This window comes from Zootoca vivipara, chromosome 14, assembly GCF_965207765.1.
Source record: "Zootoca vivipara chromosome 14, rZooViv2.hap1.1, whole genome shotgun sequence".
Lineage (NCBI taxonomy): Eukaryota > Metazoa > Chordata > Lepidosauria > Squamata > Lacertidae > Zootoca > Zootoca vivipara.
In genome coordinates this window covers 32556723-32571165 of record NC_142597.1, presented here as the reverse complement: position 1 = coordinate 32571165, position 14443 = coordinate 32556723, and the positions used below count along the sequence as shown (strand labels likewise).

Here is a 14443-nt window from a genome sequence, read left to right as displayed (position 1 = left end):
TGAGGATGCAATCCTAAACCCATTTTCATGGAAGTAACGCCCCACTGAATTCAATGGGACTTATTTCTGCATATACATTGGTTAGGAATGCGCTGTTAAATCATGTCCCTTAATTTGGATTAGTTTAAGTCTCACTGGATACACAAAGGCTTTATTTCAGAGACCTGTAACTTTCAAATTTACATTTATCCATTTAAAAGAGCGATTGGCCTGCAGAAATTAATATATCCCCTCCATTTTAACCCTAAATGCTGATTTAAACCCTGGGTGTCATTCACACAAAGACAGAAAACTTCATGTTAATAACCTGTAAACACTAAAATATATATAAATGTTTTAATTTTTCCGTGAAGTTGCACAGTAGCAGAAAAGGGGGGTGGGAATAACCCTAATAAAGTACAATTGAAGATTGAGACCCTCATATTATTTTTCCTATGCAGATACAGCGAAGGGGCATAAAGCCAATATACAGAATACAAAATAAAAAAATTCCTTCAGTAGCACCTTAAAGACCAACTAAGTTTATATTTTGGTATGAGCTTTCGTGTGCATGCATGCACACGAAAGCTCATACCAAAATATAAACTTAGTTGGTCTTTAAGGTGCTACTGAAGGAATTTTTTTATTTTGCTTCGACTCAGACCAACACGGCTACCTACCTGTATACAGAATACAGTACTTGTCGGTTCTTGAGAATGTCAGTTGATTTATTTTTCCTCAGCCTAAACTATCCTGAGAGTAGAGTAATGGGGAAGGGGATGAATGGAGCTGAAGCTAATTTATAACAACAATCCTTTTGACATTTAAAACCGATAAAGGTACTTTTGATGTCCTACGAATAGAACAGAGCAAGGTGCGGGGGGGGAATAGGGTTTTTTGCAACTCTCGCGAGAGTTTGTTGCGTGTAGGACCCCGTATGCTAGCGGCAGACGTTGCGCCAAAGTATCGCGATAATCAGCGAGCGTGAGAAGACCGGCAATGGCGTCAAGCCTTGGGTACCGTGAAGCCTCGCTCCACAGCAACAGCAAGAGCGAGATGATGGGCCTAACGAAAGTGAGGGAAGGGCGTGGGGCGGTGAGCTCGCGGATGGAAAGAAGCCGAGCCGATAACGAAGAGATAGATCCCGGTGTCCTGCTCGCCCGTCGATGGGTTCCCATAGCGTTCCGTGACTATGACGTCGCAGCCGCCGGCATTGTGGAATACAAGGGACCATGGTTACCGTGGCAACAGTTGACAAACGCACCATGGCAACGGGAGCCACAGGTGTCATAGCAACGGGAACCCGAGGACACTCAGGTTGGTGGGCTTCCATCATTCATCATCATCTCTAAGGTGCTACTGGAAGGAATTTTTTTAATTTTGTTTCGACTACAGCAGACCAACACGGCTACCTGCCTGTAACTATCATCATGCTGTGCTGATGATAATAATTCAGTCATTAATAATAACAATTATTAGTATTATTTGTTTTCATGAATTGGATTGATTGATATTTGAGGAACATTTCCTTTTTTCCTTTTTTTTAAAAAAATAATTGTACCAGTTTGTGATGCAAGATGGAGCATATATTTATTACACAAAGCGACAAAATGGTCACAATCTGCCTGTTGTGGTCTGGTCTCGCCTTTTTTTCAGAAGCATACAGTTAAAATCTTGCTATTACATTGATAACCCATCTTTCCTTAAAGGGTGGTTTGCAGGCTTTATCTCATTGCACCCTTACATCATTCCTGCAGTGGGCAGGTCCAAGGGGCGTGATTATTTTATTTTATTTATTGCATTTGTATCACAGTTTTTTTTTCTCCAAGCTGCTCAAGTTGGCATACATACATAGCTTCTTCTCCTCCCCATTTTATCTTCACAACAATGATGTGAGGTGGTCTAGGCTGTGTGAGGCAGTGACTGGCCCAAAGTCACCCAGTTAGCTTCATGGCTGATTGAGGATTTAAACCCTGGTACTGCATGTTCTAGTGACTGGTCTGATACTCTAACCGCTGCACTACACTGACTCGATTGATTTCAGTGAGTATATCTTAACTAGTTACAACCAAGAACCTCCAGAGACAGAGAGTCTTCTTATTTTTGCAAGCTGCAGGGGGCAGCACATGGGAGGGCAGCACAAAACAAAACATCACCCTCTCCTGCAGTTTCCAACAACTAGTATTCAGAAGCATTACCACCTCTGACTGTGGAGGCAGAAAATAGGCATCGTGACTAGCAGCCATTGATAGTCTACCCCATGAATTGGTTCAATCCTTTTTTTAAAAGCCATCCAAGTTGGGGGCCATCACTGCTTATCCAGAGCTTAACTAGGAACTGCATATCTCTATACGCATCTGTATTATTTATTTTATATTGTTGTTGGCGTCTCTCTGTCTTCAGTGACAATGGAGGATCAGATGCTGGACTAGATGAGCCATTGTCCTGATCCAGCAGGCTCTTCGTATATTCTTAATTCATTAAAGGTGGTGTGATTTCTATAACTAGAAGGAAGCCCTGGTTAACAACCCACATTTTCCCTTTGCTTTTTCAGTCGAACAGTATCCAGACACCCAGATTCCTGCACAGAACAAACTACCTGGATTTCCAGACTGCAAGCTGAGATATGAAGGGGCCTTTTTCTGTTTGTGGACGAACTACCTGAATGTGAAGTAGTCTACTTACAAGAGTTCAGTTTGAGAATACAGTTGTGTCCTCAGTGTTGAATCATTCTTGTCTAGCATTATGGCTGGGGTGGCATTGTGTGAACCAACAGAACTGTATAATATGTTGAACCAGTCCACAAAAATCTCTAGACTAGCAGAACCAAACTATCTCTGTTTAATGGGTAAGTTATGTTCTTTCATACTGACTACGTCTTCTATTTCTGTTCATTGAACATTTATATGACTTCTATTATTTGTGACTCTGATATATTTTCTGTCTATGTATTTTGTATAAATACTTGTTAGCACGTTGAACTGTAGGCCATATTCTATGGGGCTTTGCCATTCTGCTGCCTGTGCATCAAGTGTCCCTTCCAATTGCAGACCTGCAACAGGATTACTTGCCCCAGGTAAGGCCAAACCAGTGACTCAGGCAGAAACACAGGGCAAGGGGGAATTCTTACCCTTTCACAAAAGTAAATCACATTGTTTTGCAGATAAACTGTTCATGTAGAGTAGAAATGAAGAGAATGCAGAAGCATTTGAAAAAAAATAGCAAAGGTGGAATCAAATTTCTCACTGTTTTTAATTCAGTCATTTGCTTTCCTCGTGTCTTTCTTTTCTGCCCTGTTGCATTTCTTTCAGATGCTCGTACGAGGAGGGAGTACAATGAAAGCCACTTGATGACAGCGATACGAGTCAGAAAGGCGAGTGACATTTTAGGGTGTCTTGGTTGTTTGTTTGCAGCCACCTCCTGTTGCTTGGAGAGACCCTAGGTGAAGCATTAGATTCTCCCCTGCCGGAGCCCTTTCACTGTAAGGCAAAGGTTGGCGGGAGCAATTAAACCATTAAAATAAAAAAAAACTATGTTATATATGTGGGTGCAATAGATCATTGGATTCTGAGATCTAAATTTCTTTTTGGTGAGAGAACCCCTGCAGAGATTTAACATCACAAAATATGTATGTAAATGCAGGCTGTAAAACCTTTATAATATGCTCTTTCAAGTGAGTTCCAAAATGTCCCCTGAAAATATTTTTTCCCCAAAGGTTCCCTCTTCCCACAGGATAAGAAAAGACCACAAATGATTTATGTTCATGCGCTTCAGAGAAGTTGCATAGGCAGTAAAACTTAGGTTAGTTACAAAGTTGTCAAAGTTCCTAGATTATTGGTATACGAACTCAAGAATGACTGATGAGAGCCATGCTCTTGAGCTGGAGCAACCAGCTCAAACCTCTTCACATATGGTATTAATCTCTTCTTGCATTAATTAGACTTAAGCATATTGGTTATATGACATGCCTTAGAGTTAAGAGAAATAACCTTTTTCAGGCCAATAGCCACATTGCTTTCTGAGCAAACTCCCAGAGGCCACATGCCAGCAGGAAATGGAACCAGAGAGGAAAGTGGGTAGAGATGTAAATTTTACCTTTATGTTTGACTCTCGTGTGCTGCCCCTCCATTCTCCAAGCAAGCACGCAAGAAGCATTGTCAGATTCCAGCCAGGCAAAAACACTCAAGGAGAGTACAAAGTAGGGCCGGTGTGGGGCATGGCCTGAGGGAAAGAGAGGGGGAATTTTAGCCTGTGGAGAGTCCCAAGGTCTATAGACCGCATTTGGCCCCAATTCTGAGGTTCCCTCCCTTCACATACTTCTTTTACCAGGCTTTTGAGAGAATCAGGTGTAATGCATTATTTGTTTAGGGCGGGGGACGGATATTTGTTTTAGCATTAAACTTGCCGGCTGTTTTCTTTAATTATTTATGTAAAATTTGTCGCCAAGAGACTTTTGGAGCAGGCGACATAAATTGAACAAAGAATGCTAATGGTAACAAAACAACAGAAAGGTAATTGAAAGGATCTCTGTGCCTTTCAGTTCCGTTGATGCGAAAGGTACAAGATTTGACCTGGGCCTAAGAGGTAAAAGGGCTCCAAGCAGACACGTCTTTCAGAATGCAAGTATCTTTCATGCAACACAGTAAGAAGTATATTACTTTTCACAAAGTCATTAATCCAGCCCCCCACTCTTCTTTCTTTCTAAAGAATCCATTGGGCAAATTCATAGTTCCTCCGTCCGTCAATCTGGAGTGTGTTCGATACTGCGTGGTATACGATGGCAAATCTACCTCGGTGGAGGCTGCTTATGACATGGATTATGATTTGTATGAAGTGGATAAAGATCTAACCCGTAAGTCTTCCTCTTTCTGCTGCAGGTTGCGCAGCCTTGCTGTTTTGATCTCATAATCCTAGCTCATGCAAGAGCAAAGCTTAAAAAGAGCTGGGACACATCTTGAAGTAAAAGCTCTTAATAACCTGTTACAAATTTTCTCATATTTTTTTTCTCCTCCACCCAGCATTTGACAAGGGAGAGGACATCAAAAAATTAAGAACCAAGCGATCTTCTGAGGAGAGTAAGTTCTATCTGTAATCATGATGGTGGCAGTCTAGAGGTTGTTAAGACAAGCCAGGGAGCTACGAGCGAAACAGGCAGACACTCTGTTGAGCCAAAGGGTCTGGTTTTGAAGTGTCCTCCTCACTGCACTTGGTGTGAACAAAACACATTATTGAGTTCTGAGGGCAAAAGAAAGTGGCTCTGCAGGTTTTGATCAAAAAGCCCCCTGTGGATATCAGCATGGATGGGTGGTTAGTTAATTGGCAGAGCACCAGATTTGGATGCAGAAGGTCCCAGGTTCAGTTCCAGGCATATCCAGGATGGGGCTGGGGAAAAACTCCTGCTTGAACTCCTGGCGAGCCACTGCTGGTCATGGTAGACCAGGGTATCCCAAACTTGGGTCTTCAGCTGCTTTTGGACTATAGTGATACCTTGGTTCTCAAACACCTTGGTACTCAAGTACCAAAAACCTGGAAGTAAGTGTTCTGGTTTTCAAACGTTTTTTGGAAGCCAAACATCCGATGTGGGTGTCGGCTATTGTATCCGGGGAGCCTGCACCAATTAGAAGCTGTGTCAAACAGACTTCCGGAATGGATTAAGTTTGGCACTTTTGTTTTTGCTATTTATTTTGTATTTTTGCTTTTGAGGCTTTTTTGGTTGATTTGTTTGTGTCACTGTGTGGAACCCAGTTCAGCTACTGATGGATTGATTGATTGTGTACCCCCCCCCCTTCCAAACAATGACTATAATCAGTGCAGGTAAGAATTTTTTTTAAAAAAATTATCTACAATACTGTCTTATATATTTTATAGTACAGTACAAGACATTGATTATTGCTTTGATTTTATGGATCAATGGTTTTGTTAGATAGTAAAATTCATGTTAAATTGCTGTTTTAGGGGTTGTTTTTTTTAAGAGTCTGGAACGGATTACTCCATTTTGCGTTACTTTCTATGGGAAAGCGCGCCTTGGTTTTGGAATGGATTTCTGGAACAGATTAAGTTTGAGAACCGAGGTACCACTATACAGTTCCCATCATCCCTGACTGCTGGTCCTGCTAGCTAGGGATGATGGGAATTGTAGTGCAACAACAGCTGGAGACCCAAGTTTGGGAAACCGCGGTGTAGACAGTACTCAGCTAGGTTGACACAGCTTCCTATGTCTCTATGTGATATCGCCAAACACACTACAAGTGCCCCTCCCAGGGGAGGGAGTATATGGGAAGAGGCATGGCTTCAGAGGCAGGTGGTCTTGAATGGTGGGAGGAAAAGGTAACAGAAATTGTCATCCGATTGTTTTGAATGGTGCGCTAAAAAAGTAATGGGAGAAATGCAATACATAGCAAATCCAATGGTTTCACTGGTGACAAGGCCAGAAGCGGATGCCTCTGGAGTGCTTTTCTTTTAAAACAAATGCCTCTCACAATTTATCTAGATGCCCCAGTGGGATCTGCACCTCGCTGTGCCAGGGTTATGCAGCAGTTCACCAGTTCTCCAGTCCTGGTCCTGAGGGGCGGGTACGAATTGTTCACAGCAACTTACCATTACCTGCGGACCCAGAAGATATTCTGGATGCCTCAGGTGAGAGGGAGACTTCGGAGAGCAGGCTCTCAACTTCTTAGTGGGGTTGTTGCCATCTCCTCCTCAGGTTGGGCTGCTGCTCTCAGTGTGCTTATTTTTGGCAGGGTATGGGGTGTTGGTGTAACTTTGGGTGCACGCCCCCCTTTTGATTGGACCTTCAGGCCAGGGTGGGGGGCTGCATTCCCTAAAGTGCAACCTTCCAGGGCCACATGGCAATTGGCAGGTCCAGAAGAAAGAGCGGGCAGACCAATGAATGTATACCTTTGTGCAGTAGACTGGTTTCTACGCAAGGTCACTACCCCTCTAGCCTCCAGTCATTCGAGGCATTATCGGAGCTCAGGGATTCCTTCCAGCTGGGCCAAAACACCCTGGTGTGAAGCCCCACCAGTGAAGATGGCCTGGGGAGAGTTCTAAGTGCCAGATAGAGTAGCTGTCAGGAGCCGGACTCAGGAACAGGTTAGCACTGAAACACCAGTGTCAGTGAAGTTAACTCTTTATTCAAAGAAACCCAAACAGCACAGGCCTAGTGATCCCAGCAACTCTTCCCAGAAGGTCTTGCCCTAATGAGGCAGTTGCAAGGACTAAAGGACCCCTGCTTTCCACTGCTCTCCAAGATTCCTCCTCCAAGTCCACCCCAAGCAACCTGGGGCTCCTTCATCATGCCTCTCTTTGCTTCATTCCTCTTCTCTTTGCTTCATTCCTGTTATGGGAGACCAGGGGAGAGAGGAGCTTGTTGCAGGAGGAAAGGGGGGACGACTGGATTCTTCAGCAGCCTGCTTCATCTCTGTCTCCTGGCTCCCCCTCCTCTCCTGCCTCTGATTCTGGACTGCTCTCTTCCCCAGCCCTTTCCTGCTCACTAAACTCTGTTGCCTCTTCAGACACCTTATAGTCACTTTTTGCTGATCTAGGGTTGCCATATTTCGAAAAGTGAAAATTCAGACACAAAAGTTGCTGACCTCTTGCTGACATGGGTTGCCAAACGCCTGGATTTTCCCATACATGTTGGGGATTTCCACCTGGACGCTGCTTCTGACTGCAGTATTCCGGCTGGGAAAATCTGGATGTATGGCAACCCTGTGCTGAAGAGGAAACCAGGCTGGCAGTCCCTGGAACTTCTTTGCCTCCAGAGAAGCTCAGGAGACCCATCCTCCCCTGGTCTACTCGTTATTTCTGCATGTTCTAGGCCACTCTCCTCAACTCACCTAGGCCTTATTCACAACATTTGGCTTCCCCCAAAGAATCCTGGGAGCTGTAGTATGTTGAGGGTGCTGAGAGTTGTTCGGAGGCCCCTGTTCCCCTCACAGAGTTAAAATTATCAGAGGGAAGCTTGTTAAACCACTCTAAGAATACTTTTGGGATCAACCCTATTATTGTGGATGTAATATGTTTTAACTGTTTTTAAATCTGAGCATGCCATGGTCCTGGTGGTGATGGGCGAGTGATAAATAGGAAGATGCTGCTGCTGATTTTGATGATATGTCCTTCCCCTAAAGGAGCTAGAGGCCTTTAAGCCCTACCCAGTGGAGATCCTGCCTGCTCGCTTGTACATGGGAAATTACACCCAGGCCTGTGACAGCCAGATACAGAAGGATCTGAAAATCAAAGCCCATCTCAATGTCTGCGAAGAAGCTGGCACATTGTAAGTTCCAGTGACAACCGGCTGAGCAGTAGTTGGCTGTCCGTTCTTTTCCAGGCTTGCAAAGAAGGCCACAAAAGTTACAAGCCCATAAATAATCTTTAGACCAGAGTTGTGTTTAAAGGTTAAGGCAGTGGTTCCCAGACTTTTGGGGGTCTCTACCCCCTTGGTCCCCAAAATTCATCCCCATTGCTCACTACCCTTAAAAAGCATTGCAGCGGTTTGCACAACCCACAAAGGAATATAATAAGACAATACAATTCAAAACAGTAATAATTAATTACATATTTATTCAGAATCCAATTAATTTTTGCTTAATTCAACAAAATGGATGAACTTGCCTATGGAGAGGACTACCGGTAATTAATCAGTGAACCTGTTAGGTATGTACCTTAATGTTATACATTTTGTCAGTGCTTTTTTTCTAAAAAAAATGTTTGGGGGTACTCTCATTTTCCTACTCATTTTGAAATACTGCCCCTCAATGAGGCCAAACTTAGATTCACAAAATGTTTAGGGGTATACGTACCCCTGCATCCTCCCAGAAAAAAGCACTGTGTTTTGTAACTAAGAATCAAATAGTATGTACCGGTACTACCGAAAAAGGGCAAACTTGTGGTGCCACCTTTTCAAAGCCTGTTAGTCATTTGTACCTCCAGAGCCCGCCTGCTGCCCCCTTGCCTAATAATGGTGGTGATGATGATAATTTATTATATCTAGGCTGCCCATCTGATTCAGTTGCCCCAGCCACTCTGGGCAGCTTCCAACAAATTACAAAACCACAGTAAAACAACAAACATCAAAACCTTCCCTATACAGGGTTGCCTTCAGGTGTCTTCTGAAAGTCAAATCGTTGTTTATCTGTTTGACATCGGCTGGGAGGGCGTTCCACAGGGTGGGCACGACTGCCGAGAAGGCCCTTTGCCTGGGGAGGACCTCAGTATCTGGGCTGAATGAAGCGGGTGGAGACACTGCCTCTTAGTGCCCCCTCCCGGAATCTCACTGTCCCTTGGGGGTACTGCCCACTTTGGGAACCGCTGGGTTAGAGTGTTGGGCTGGGATCAAAGGGATCCCAGTTCAAAGCCCCATTCAGCCATGAACCTCTTGGGGCTCATCATTATCAACACTGTTCTTGGTGTCTGATTGTGGGCCCTTGTCCCCTCCCCCCTTTATTTGTTGCCTTTTTATCCCCTCCCCTTCCCCCAGGGAGCTAACCTTCCAGAGTTTGCCCCACCCCATGAGGTAGGGTATGGTGAGAGAGAATGACTGGCTCAATGCCACCCTTTGGGCTTCAAGGTGGGCTGGGGAGTTGAACTAAACACTGGAATCTGTGGCTTTCCAGATGTTGATGGACTTCCAGCTCCCATCATTTCTGGTCATTGGGCAAATAGGTTGGTGACTATACTGGCATCATTTGCCATTTTTTTGCTGGGCTGGTAGAGTTTTTTGCAAGTGCCCCAGCAGGTCTTCCCTTTGCTGTTTCCCAGTTTCCTTGAAGACGATGACAGACTGCTTCATATCCCCATTCCGGATTCTCCAGATGCAGAGATCTTTTCCTTCTTTCCCAAGATTTGCCACTTCATTGGTGAGTAGACCAAGGTGGCTTCTCCTCTAACCCCAGGCCCTAAGCATGGGGAAACGCCAAGGAGGTGCACCAAGCTCTTGAACTGGTAGGACAGGGGTGGGGAGCCTTTTCATCACTATCGTACCATTGCAGGCCAACTGGGTTGGGACAACTCACCTATCAGATGCCCAATTGATAGCTGGATGATCCCACCTGCTGTGTCAAAAACCCTTGTGTAGCGCTTCCCAAGCACCCAGAACCCGGCTTATAGTTGGACGCTCAGAAAGCACAAGCCAAAGGAGCTTTGCCAGTCCTATGCTTTCTGCAGAATCACCTGTCTGCCTGAGTTCCCCATGGGGAGCTTGGTCACGCAGCTGATCCAGCTGTGTCTCTACCTCCCACCCCCCACCCCTGTGTCTGATGCACATATGATATCAGGCTACAGGGAAAGGTGGGTGTGGTTTTTTGGGGGGGAGGGGCAGGACAGCCTTCCAGGCCAAATTAAGACCCATGCCAAGCTAAATCTGGCCTGCAGGCCAGAACTTCCCAAGCCCTGTAGAACAATCTTATACACTTGTCTTCCTGGTTGTGGAAATATTAATCATATTAATTAAATTTATTAGTTGCTTGTCACCCAAATGATCTCCAGGAGACTTATATTAAATATATATGCCTTATACCATAGAATAGCAGGGGTGAGGGGAATTAAGATTCCATATTGGGGAAACAAACAAAAAAAAACCCCAACCCCACCAGCTCCTTCCCCCCATAACAGTAACAAAAAACATTAGCAGTACACCAACAATAAACCAAACAATACCCCCACCCAGCAACAGATAAACATAAAAATTCAACACACCAATACTCCTCTCCCCAGTCCAAAAATATCCCCATCAACCCAGAATTTTCTTTTTTAATCTCCCCAGCTCGCCATGAAGTCCAGTGTCGGGGTCAGTGAGGGTTCATGTGGCTCAGAGAGTTATACATCAGCCACTGCCGGTCTGGTGCTGACCAGATGCAGTGTGTGCTACATTTCCCAACAGCCTGAGACCAAATTCTGGCCACGCAAAAGCCTGAGATTTTTCTACACACACACAAACACTTTTTCATCAGCACAAGCATGAGGGATTATCACAATTCAAGGACGCACTGCAGCCAGGCAGATGCACTTGAGGAAAGGGGGGGGCACCACAGTCATTTAGCAACCCAATGGTGTGCTTGCCCTTTTGAAGCTGACTTGGCAGCAGACTGGCACTGAAAATTCCTTCCACCCTGATGATGAGGCAATGTCTTCCACCACAACTGTGAGCAGTGGGCCGTCTTAGGGGCAGCTGTCTCCCAGAATCTCCTGACTAAGGTGGATGCTTCATTCTGCCTAATGGTAGGGCTGACCACATTTAGCCATCTTCTAACATTGCTCATCTTCTAACATTGTGTATGCCATCAAATGCCAACAGTGCCCTTCAGCTCTCTATATTGGACAAACAGGCCAAACCCTACGCCAAAGGATAAACAGACATAAATCTGACATCAGGAATCACAAGGCAGAGAAACCAGTAGGAGAACACTTCAATCTCCCAGGACATTCTATACAAGATCTCAAAGTAGCTGTTGCATTACAAAAGAATGTCAGAAATAGACTGGAAAGAGAAGTTGCTGAATTGCAACTTATTACCAAACTTAAAACCATGGAGAGACCTGTTCTGAATAGAGACATTGGATTCTTAGCTCATTATACATGATAAAGCTATTTCTAGCCATCTCACCCCTTGCTTTTTCCTGTAAGACCAATTGCAGTCGTTAACAGTTGTCAACAGGTTTACCACACCTATCAGCCAATCACCATTTCCACCACCCTTCTGAGTAATACCCTTCCCCACCCTCTCAGTGTCAGTGTATCTGAAGAAGTGTGCATGCACACAAAAACTCATACCAATAACAAACTTAGTTGGTCTCTAAAGTGCTACTGGAAGGAATTTTTTTTATTTTGTTTCAACTATGGCAGACCAACACGGCTACCTACCTGTAACCATTTAGCCAGCAAATCTTACCCAAACCCTACAGCCTCTCCTGGTCACTTTCGCCAACTCAACGTCCACAGTGAAAGCTGAAAAGAGCCTTTTGCTTAGAATGTCCAATTACCACGTGGGCATTTATTTTTGTTCCTCTTTTCTAGACAGTCATGTCCACAAGGAAAGAATCTTGGTTTTCTCCACCATGGGCATAAGCAGGTGCAGCACAGTGATCATAGCTTATCTCATGCATTCCTGCAGGCTTTACTTAAAGGTAAGTGGAGGCGGAGGGGGCAGGCAGGATTGTTTCCTTACAATCCATATATCCTGCCTTTTAACCCTCCTTGGGGTGCTCATTTCTGGCTGCCAAAATCCAGAAGCACGACAAAATGACGTTGCCCTCGTTGTTTGTAAAGCTCCATGTACTTAGCAAAGGCAGATATAAATAATCACAACAGTAGTGCTGGCTTTGCACAAAGAATGTCACCAGGTAAGGCTGGGAAGAAAGACCAAGTTCTTTGGTAAGGGTGTCTTTCCCATCACCAGACTCTTGAGCTGGAGATTGAACTTGGGACCTTCAGCATGCTAAGCCGCTTAGTTACCTGACCAAGATGCTAGGGGGCGGGGTGGAGTGTCCAGATCCCTCCTCTCCCTGTTGTCAGAAGACAGATTCCGCCCCACTCTCCCTGCTACTTCTGCTATTTGCTTGCTTTTTTGGTAGAAAGCTTGGAGCTATGTTCAGAAGTGCAAAATCAACATGCGGCCCAATCGGGGGTTTGTGCGACAGCTGTCAGAATGGGAGGCACGCATCTACCTGAGCGAGATCACCGATATTGCTGAACCGAATTACTGACCAAGAGCGGGTGACAGAGAAAGTCCCTGAATCACTGTTGGCTTCCTGCAATGGAATTTTGACGGCTTTCGAGTGGTGGTGATTGAAACAGAAGTTTTGGGAGTTGGGTTTTTTTTTAAAAAATAGTAATAATAATATTTATTTTTCATTATCATTATCTCTATCCTGCCAGGTTTATGGCATATCTCACAGGTTCTCTTTACTCCCGTGTACAGAGCTGAGTGGCGTTAGGACCTTTTGTGTGCTTTATTCAGAAATAAATACCTTCCGCCTCTGTGTATCTGGAACTTGTCTATCAAGATCATTGAGAACTTGCACCAGGGAGCTTTATGGCCTGTCTATTTGTTTATGAACTTGAAGGATTTATGTCCCGCCTCTCAGCAAAAGCTTTTCAAAAGGCACCAAACAAAAGAGAAAAATGCAAGTATTAGCATGGAAAACAACAATAATGGGATATTAAAAACTGAAGGAAATTAAAAGGCCGTAAAAACACAAAGACAGGAATGATAAGAAATCACTTCCCTGTGGAAACCTGGGAAGAATTAGGCCAGCAAGGCAAGTAAAGTAGACGATAGCAGAGTATCTCTACAGAGAGCATCCCACAGCCAGGATACTGTCACCATCACCAAAGATTTCCTGTCTCTAGCCACGGCACAAGGGAAAGCATGACCCCATGCTTGAAGGCAACATCACACTGAATAATCCAACACATTTGAAAAGGGCATTGAGAGGTGCCAGATTGAGTTCCGGCTGAAAATCAGTTAAAACAATTTATATTCAGAAGAAAAGCTTGTATCCAGAGAGAAAGAGTGCTCATTTGCCAAGGGCCAGGATAATAGGTGTGTCAGCATACGATGGAAGTTATGGAGTCATACCCTGGTTCCCAAACACCTTGGTACTCGTACGTTTCAGCTCCAGAATGATCGAAACCTGGAAGTGAGTGTTCCGGTTTTTGAACATTTTTTGGAAGCCGAATGTCCAATTCGGCTTCCTCTATTGTTTCTGGCACGCCTGCACCAATCGGAAGCCGCGCCTTGGTTTCCAGAAGTCGAACAGACTTCCAGAACGCATTCTGTTTGGGAACCAAGGTACCATAGCTGCCAAGTTATCCCCTTTTTTAAGGGAAATTCCCTTATGCTGAATAGACTTCTTCATGAGAAAAGGGAAAACTTGGCAGCTATGAAGGTACACCACTGTATGCTCATGCTAGAGCAGGAGTGGAGAGCCTTTGGCCCTCCAGATATTGCTGAGCTACCACTATCAGTGGGCAACTCATTTTGTGGGTGGGTGGAGAAATGGGAGACAGGTTTTTCTATGTAACAAACCTTTTCCAACCTGGCAACTTCCAGATGTTTTGAGCTGCAGGAAGGAGTTCCACAATTTAACAATGCAACTGTGGCAGGAAGGACTTTCTTTCATCTCTCCCGAATCTTCCAACAGAAGCCCTGAAATGGCTATTCATGCTTGCATACACTTCCCTGGGGAAGGCTGTACAACAATTTTAATTTTCTAATTTTCATGCATGCCTGAATTAATACAATATGATGCATGGCAAAGTCCCTCCTTGATCGTGCTTCTAGGACAAAAGGAAAGCCCCGCCCACAGCCCCTCACCTCTCTGTGCCCTCGCGACGACGGTTGCCCCTCGATACGTCCCGCCCCCTACTGCCTAGAGGCGGCGTCGATTGGCTGCGCCTACGCAGGGCGAGACGGGGTTCCGCCGCGGATTGGCTGGAGCTGCTTTCCGGAAGTGCCACTCTCTTT

At 44.8% G+C, this 14443-nt stretch overlaps 1 protein-coding gene and 1 long non-coding RNA gene across 5 annotated transcripts; one reads left to right on the top strand and one right to left on the bottom strand.

Moving 5' to 3' along the window:
- The first annotated feature begins 952 nt into the window (after positions 1-952).
- STYXL1 (serine/threonine/tyrosine interacting like 1) lies at positions 953-12960 on the top strand. 4 transcript variants are annotated; one of them, XM_035139337.3, is made up of 10 exons: positions 953-1296; positions 2534-2827; positions 3291-3352; positions 4687-4831; positions 4998-5054; positions 6470-6615; positions 8109-8254; positions 9739-9836; positions 11992-12101; positions 12549-12960. In XM_035139337.3, the coding sequence occupies exons 2-10, from the start codon at positions 2725-2727 to the stop codon at positions 12678-12680; spliced, it is 999 nt and encodes a 332-aa protein (XP_034995228.1). In that variant the 5' UTR covers positions 953-1296; positions 2534-2724; the 3' UTR covers positions 12681-12960. The 4 variants fall into 4 exon arrangements, 3 of the variants coding, with proteins under 3 accessions (XP_034995228.1, XP_088513865.1, XP_088513866.1); XR_015946999.1 differs by having other exon boundaries at positions 2534-3352; positions 11996-12101; XM_088657739.1 differs by having other exon boundaries at positions 2534-3352.
- Positions 1544-14431, bottom strand: LOC132591167 (uncharacterized). The gene is made up of 3 exons (XR_009556801.2): positions 14294-14431; positions 4075-4200; positions 1544-3458 (listed from the first exon to the last, which is right to left on the bottom strand). It is a non-coding gene; the product is annotated as an uncharacterized LOC132591167 (long non-coding RNA).
- Positions 14432-14443: the final 12 nt, after the last annotated feature.